The sequence below is a fragment of the Opisthorchis viverrini genome (assembly GCF_000715545.1).
Source record: "Opisthorchis viverrini unplaced genomic scaffold opera_v5_38, whole genome shotgun sequence".
NCBI lineage: Eukaryota > Metazoa > Platyhelminthes > Trematoda > Opisthorchiida > Opisthorchiidae > Opisthorchis > Opisthorchis viverrini.
The window spans coordinates 1,023,234-1,031,194 of record NW_008751695.1 but is presented as its reverse complement, the minus strand read 5'-3'; the positions used below and the strand labels follow the sequence as shown (position 1 = coordinate 1,031,194).

The 7,961-nt window shown below is 44.1% G+C and overlaps 1 protein-coding gene across 1 annotated transcript in view; it reads left to right on the top strand.

The window, feature by feature from the left end:
- T265_13129 (hypothetical protein) overlaps positions 1-3,300 on the top strand; it is a gene marked incomplete at both ends in the record, with an annotated part of 26,828 nt that extends 23,528 nt beyond the window's left edge. Inside the window, one exon of the mRNA XM_009167321.1 lies at positions 651-3,300. Within this exon, the coding sequence (XP_009165585.1) occupies positions 651-1,847 (1,197 nt within the window). The remainder of the gene's footprint in view (positions 1-650) is intronic.
- Between the last annotated feature and the right edge of the window lie 4,661 nt (positions 3,301-7,961).

Sequence of the window (7,961 nt, the reverse complement as noted above, 5' to 3'; positions counted from 1 at the left end):
TTACTGTATGGCTCTTCCGATCCAACTTCAAAAATCTCATTTGGAAAAAATATTTCAAATCTGAACCCACCACAGAAATCCGGCTTCTGATATTGTTAATTTTCTCGAACTCCGTGTTCATTTTTACTCTCTACCCGTTGGTTTTACTGAAGGTAACCGATAGCTCAGCGTTTCAACCTTCGTCCTACAGTTAAGCCCTTTTCAAAGTGACTGCTCTCGGTTGGTCCTCACAAAACCCCCCTAGGAATATACCTCCCCTAGCTTCAATAGCTGAACTATTGTTTCCCTGTAATTGACCAATGACCGTGATTGTTACATTATTTAAACCAATGGATAAACTCCGCTCCTCTTGAGCCACCACTTCGAACCGGTATCACTTGCTGTCGTTGTTAAGTGGACTAATAAACCAAATATTTGCTGCACTAAAACGATCAAGTGAACATGTACTTCCTGTGAACATTAGAGATATCTTCTCCCGCTAATTTTTGCAACTGGCGTAGCGTCATCCATATAAAAGGAAAATAGATGACTTGTGAAGATGATTTTTAGCGTAAATCAGCTTTGTGGTTGAACCGGTGTAGATTGCGGAATGCTCCACCTGCTGGAAATAGTAATTTTCGTTACTTATCGAATTTGCTGTTTTCTTTTAGACTACCGGCGCCCTGCTGCTTAAGCCAGAGCCACAACTTCAGCAGCTGAGCGCCCTGTATCCTGGTCTAAATGGAGCTTTCGCTCTCAATACGAACGGGACGAGTTCCGGGCTGATGAGCGGTGTTACATCCTTTGTTCTGCAACCTAGTCCGGAAATGAATGTCGGCAGTCTAAACTTTCTTTCCGCATTACCGTGTAATTCATCGAGTGAAGCAGCTTTGCTCAATGCTCAGTCACTAGACGCACTGCGGTCTGCCGGTCTTCTTCAGAATGGTTTGGAGCAGTTAACGCGGCCAATAACTCATTGTGACCAAACCCAAGTCGTTGAAGGAGTGTCTGTTCCGTCTCAGTTGAACACCACTTCTGTGCCAGCTTATTATTCCAGCGCCTCAGTGCCTTCTGTGCCAGTCATATCCAACAATCAAAAGAAAACAAAACGTCCTCCGTCTTCATCATCTAATCGAAGGAACCGGAACGAACTTGGCCCACCATCACTTTCAGCCGGACTGACCACATCGGCAGTCGTATGTGCTGACAGCAGCACCGGTTCACCTCGGGGTACCAAAACTAGTTCGAAACGATCACGAGGTTCCGGGTGTTCTTTTGGTCGACAAGGGCTCTCGCAGACCTCCAATCCGATTGTATCTGCTGCCTACGTTGAAAGTGACTCCTTGGTGTACATGTCTGAGCCACACCACTCAGTATTGGTCAAGCAGGAGCCTCTCTCTTCTGATTTTATCGACACGGTCAGCAACCATTCTGAGGCATTCAGTACGGCTACAGGACAACTATTCCAGGACGACACACCACCGTCGTCCTTAGACAGTCTAGATCAGAGTCATCTGAAATTGGAGCGAAAGCGCGCTCGAAACCGTGTGGCTGCACGCCGTTGCCGTGAGCGAAAGATATCTTTGATTAGATCTTTGGAAAATCAAGTCGCTGAACGTGATGCCCAGGTGAAGCAGCTTGAAGAAATGCTTGCACGTTACCGTTCTGAGGGTGAACGACTGCGCGTTCACATGGAAATATTGTCTAATTCCTACCCAAGTCTCAAGGCTGATTTGTGTCAGTTTCCATTCCTATTTCAACAGCGGCCTCTGACGGCCACAAATACTTCCAAACTACCTGTCAGTAGATCGCCGACCCCGCTACATGTGGACCTCTCGGAGCTCGTCTCGTCCAAGCATTTTTCCTAAACCTAGGCGGAGGAATCTTTTTCACTTATTGTTTTTTACCTTTTCTACTGCTTGTTTTTACACTACGTTTTGTCTTATAGGTCGCAAAATACCCGTCACCGGGCAGCGATCTTTGCGGTACTGTAACGTTTTTCAGCGTATTTTCCGACTACTCGAATCGTTCCAGTAGGCCTTTGTGGCAAACACTGATCTCTTCTGGTTCATATCTTTTCCCATTGGGCCGTCCGAGTTGTTGGGGGATTTTCTTTCCTAGCGCCTACATATTTGGGGGTACCAAATAAAGTTGACCACTGAAATTTTTCTGCCTTCAAGACGGCTTTACACGTGCATTCACAATCGCCTTCCTATGTTGTTCTTACCGTCGTTTTCTACAGATAAAAACAATTTTGCTATTTTTTGTAGGACCTTTTTACACTTCGACACTTGCTACTTGCCTTTTCTATGCTTTTACATGTGCCTCACTACAACACTAAATTTTTCAACAGACTTCTGGAGTTCCTTCCATCCGGACACACCAACTCACAATCAACCCGGTTCTCCCCTCCAATACAGATACCCTCCATGTGGCTACTATTCTTAGGTTTAATTATCTTTCCGTATCAGAACAATTTTGCTTTGTCGCTGTTGGTGCTCGTGAGCTTTATTTGGTATCTACACAATTGTCGAATGTGCTTTTACCCTAACTTGACCAAATGGTGAGTATCGTCAACGCCTCATCACTGCACCATGTTTGTATGCGTCCACGTAAATCCCAGGTCGTAATTATTCTGTTTGATATCCCATCCATCCGTAAGACAATTATTGATGCTTGCTTGCATTTATATGCTACTATGCGATACAACTGATGGCTTGTCGTTTTTCCTTGAATTTTGTGTTTATCGTACAAGCACTAAGGCTTATTCATCCTTTTTATCGACCGTACAGCGCCGCAACAGATCATAGTTATTGCTTCCAGCGTAGATACCATAATCATCACCACCATCCTCACTTGTGCAGCCGTTTTTCCATCTCCCAACCCAAGACAATGGACATTTTGTGTGCTTGTTATTTGAATGTCATTTCTTTTGTTATGTTGATCTGCTAAGTATCATGTACTCCCACCACTGGCACCACTAATGAGAGACCTCGCACTACTTTAGACAGTGTTTAATTGTTTTCTTGTTTTTGTTTCATACTTTTTGTCGTCTGTTTCTATCCATTAGCACAGTTGTATCACCCCATTTATTTTTCTTGTTTTTAGGCAAAACGCATTATGTGTACATACCATATCGGTTCCTACTCCGTTTGTTTACATACTTTTCCATACTCTTTTCTATCATTACGGAGCGTTGTGTTGCATACTTTTATCTTCTTTCTAGGCATTCGGACTTGCTTGAAACTTCGAGTTCCTTCATTTAGCTTAAGGAACAATGTGGTCGAACTGTACCCGTCTCCGCGAAACTTTAAGAATTCCCCCAGATGAAAGCCATGTTTGATGGAGTGTGCGCACCGTAACTCATCTTCGGGTTATCCTAATGGCGGGTGCTGTGTATGATGGCTCTGTTTAACTTCAGGCTAAGTTCACTATGACTTTCTAGTGATTGGTACTACAGAGATAGCCTGGTGCAGGTCCATTTGAATGGGAATACTCGGTGTTTCTGGGCAGTACATTACCTTGAAGTTTCCATCAAACGCGTTCAATAGCTTACTGTCGCAATGCTTGTCACACGAGACAAGTGCGTTTTTTTATTGGCTGTGAGCACCGTCACTTTGGAACAACTAGGTTTGGTTCAGCTGTTAAATGCTCAAAAAGTCATCGATTCGGAAACTAACAGAAGAGTTCACCGGTCCTCATCCGAAATTCCCCTTAGTTACAATAGCAGGCTTTTTTAAGTAACACCCGATGTTTGTGTTCTGTCACCTGATCTGGGGATCTTACCAGCCGACGAAAGTGCATTCACGTTTGGCGTGGAGAATTCGGCCTACCTCACTAATGTCAACATTCAAAATCGGGTGCATGACAAAAGGGGTTTTAGATGGCTGACTTATTTTATATACGTCTGTTGCTTGCTTATGCGACGTCTGATTGCTACTTGTTGCTTCTACAGACTGTTTGTTCTCAAGTGGTGTTTATATGATGCTTCCGCATCGTTTACGGCTTCCTTCGACTGTTAGTTCTTTATATGACGTTACAGCCACCTGTTAGTTGAAGCTAGGTCAGCTGTTGGATACAGAGACAGGAATGTCAACAATGCCGCTTCCACGTTACTAACTTTTTCGTACGTGCATAAAACCACAGAAACTATGTGCTTGCTTTAGTTTCGGTTTCGGAATGCTCGTACTTCGAGGTGCCACTCTCTGTGGTGTCGAGTTACCTTCGGGTGTCTTGCTCTTAGTTTTCCGCACTATCGGCTGAAGAACCTTTTTTCCAAATCGTCACATCTTATCAGTTCGGATCATTCCGCCTTTGGTCGCGTAACTCACGCGCTGCAGTACTTTAGGTGCGCTAGGCTTAGCACTCAAATCCTGGTCGATTTTTTGCCATTTGAGATGTATCTTCCAATCGACAGTTATCAATAGCTGATAAGTCAGGTGGATCTGAAATAACTCCTTCATAATGTGAAGAGCCCGCACTTATATGAAATAGTCATCAGTGGAAAATTTATGCCGTCTTTATGATTGTTTACAATTTGACGTTCGTTTACGTACCGGACTGCTTCCGGCTTTTCGCGCTCGGTGCACCTGTTTGTTCCCTTTAAACGGCGGACCTCGTACAGGGTAATACAGCTGTATGTATCCAGTTTTGATCAGCTCGAAATTTGGTAGCTTTGTGGCCGAGGGCGGTTGAACTGTGGCCACCGCGACGTTTGACGGGGACATAGTCGCTATGTGACATTCGCCCATTGCAGAATATGCATGCACCAGCTTTGTTCATTTGGATGCTGCCCCCCAATAATAGTGGATCGCGAATGCACGTGAGTAATCCTTCATCTTAAGTCAAGATCTAGTGCAAGTGCATCTCTTGTTTGCCATCTTACTACCAAGGTTTACCTGGATGCGGTCTCTGGAGAAGAATATATCGGCTGTGTTGTAGAATTTGATGTTGAAGGTGGGATTTTGGAAAATGGGGCAGGAGTTCTACATGAGTAGCAAGTGTTTTCAAAGTTGATTTTGGACTGACTGCAAGGCTTAATAAGATACCGTCCCTTATCGGCATCCAGTTCAGGGTGCAATATCCCTCGCCATCACCTGCGGCACTTCGCTGTTCAAAGCCTATGTCTCTGCCGTACAAGCTTGCTATTTGAGAGACTTACTGTTGAAAAAAGGATAAAGTATGTTGGAGAAGGTACCCCGTGCCAGCCTACCACACTCAATTCCCAGATGTATGCCCCCTTAGATACATTTTCGGATAGATTTTTGGTAGTGTGAAGAGATTTGGGAATTTTCTATTGGAATTTCACCCTGTAGGTGAAATCAATTTATGCTTAAAAGCCGAGAAGTACTACAACAGTCTCATCCCAGTTTGGATGTATCAGCAGTGCGCATCTCACGGGACAGTAAGAAGTTTCAGACCCGTGACTTCCCGTTCGGCCACGAGCGGCTAATCGTCGATGCGATTAACACACTTAGACACGATATAGCGCTATTCAAACTGCTTGTTAGGGAGTCGTGCGTTCGAAACCCTCTGGATTTATTCGACATACGGACTGGTAATGATTCCTGATAGTAATGAAACAACCGATCAATGCTTTTCAGCATAGGTAGGCTTCAGAACGAAATCTCAGTTGAAAATCTGGATAGAAACCAACTACAAGAACGCCACCAACGATCAGCAGCCATAACCCGGTGTCCTTAGCCATGAATGAAGATTGCGCAAACCTAATCCCGAAAGACAGTTTGCAATGCTAGTGCACTGTTTGTACCGATAGTGATTCTTCGTGATCGCTTCCATGCCCTTTTGCCGGATCTCAGATTACTCACCTCTGCTTGCACCACTATGAATTGGACAGGTAAACAGCACTTGAAACGAGATCAACTGAATGACTTGACTGAATGAAGCTGAGTGATACAGAAGTGCCAGTCTTTAAATACACCAGAATTTTTAGTTTCTTTTCCACTCGGGTAGTTTGTATTGAAACTTCCCTCCTGAGAACTCAGGGATGAGAACATTGGATGGGCACAAGATAAATTCCGTGCCAGTTGCACTACTGACATTGGGGGACAAACTCAGGAGACTATTTTTCCTAGAACAAGCACTGCAGGCTGTTTTATCTTTTTCACATATTGGAGATTACCGTTAGACAGATTGTTAGATTGTTAGAGATTACCGTTCAGAAGGATCCTAACATCCTCATTTCAAAGATCTAAGTTCTGGATTTGTTATCTGAGAGTGAGTCAATTTGAGGACTATCGTTAAGGTATTGCTTTTTAACGGGAGTGTGCCACAGTCCGAATAAAGGTTGTATCTTTTAAGAGCTAAATAGTGGCTGCATATGCTGAATTCACAAGCGAACGGTTAGGTAACTTCACCGTGTGCAATTCACTCCCTATGACGCACGATGCCTTGATTACAAACCATATTACTTGGCAATAAAAAAACTCGCAGTTGGTGAGTGCTTGAACAGCCTATTACGCTTGCATGTCGAAACGAATATCTTTTTGATGGATTGGGAGGAACACTACTTCGCTTGTGAGTGAAATGCCTGGCAAATCCATCAGTGACAATAGGATATTCAGCATTATAGGATTTTGTTTACCATCAGTCTCGGGGAGCTAATAATGTGCGTGCTCTTACGCAATTGGTATGTGCATAGATGGGCGGGTGACACGTTCCGATTCCTCGTATATGGAATGGTTACATGCACACAAATCTCCGTTTAACAACAGCGACTGAGTTCTTGTGTCAGTGATATTGTGTTATGATCATACCACACAAGGCGCTTCGGCATTTCAAACCATATGCTAGGTATACACATTCATAATTGGAGGTTGATTGTGGGCTGGGCATGCTGTCTGGATTAGATTTAAGCGGATTTTTGAGAAAGGCGAACTCTATTGGTAAAAGCACAAATGCCTCCGCTACGAAGTTGTTTATTAGCAAACACCAACTAAGCAGTTACAAGCTATCGGACGGCAAAGTAAACTTCTCATACGCACACAGTTTTTGAAAACTGAACATTTCCACGCGTCTTCTTGAACTTTCATGGGTATTCACTGACTATTACACAGTTGCAAACGAGCGCTGCAGTGCAGTTCCACAAATTCTGTGATAAACTTCACCTTTCATTAGATGCGGAGCGAAGCTTCGGCACGACCAGACTACTCGCATGCCCCATCAGTAGTATGGACCGTTTCACACATTTCAACTTCAAATGCCGCCGATTTTCATTGGCCTCCGTTAGGCTGACCCCAGCAGCTGGTCTATTCGGTAGCTCTTCGGATGTATCATGCCACTTCCGAAACTGAGTACCATCTAATTTTTTCGATCCTCGACCGTCCTGAATCGTATGGACGTTCCTCCGAAAGTCGGTAACGAAAAAACGGGCCTTGTCACCGATTGCTCGCTTCCGCGATCCAAGTCCACTCCTTCCAGGATTCTCGTGATCCTCCCATTTTTTGTTCTTCGTGCCTATGATGAATGGTCACGCCTTTCTACTTGCCGTTTTCTGACTAGTCCTTTCCTGAACAGCGAGCTTTCCTTCTTTCCTCTCCTAGCTGTTCCGGAGAGACAAGCGTGTTTTCGGTCACAGCGCAATTTTCTGATCAACTGGAAGGCTCGGGTGTCGACCGTACATGGGGGCTTGTCTGTAATTGGCTGCATCAACCCACGATGTGCTAACAATAGCATTTAGAATTGTGTTTGATCTGTATCGAACGACTAATGTATACTGTGAACTCCTAAGGCTGAAGGGATCCATTGCTTAGTAGATAATCTGCTCATAGAAGCGTATGTAATCGTCCATTTTTATATCACTCTTTTATCTGCTCGCAGGAATTGGCAATCAACTGGAAAACTTTCCGCCACTAATGGAAAAAAATCAATGGTGTGGTTTACTCATGTTTCTGAGCCACTTGCGTTAGCATAACTATTCAAAATACCCGGTATCCATTGAGATGACCGGCTGGTTGTAAAGC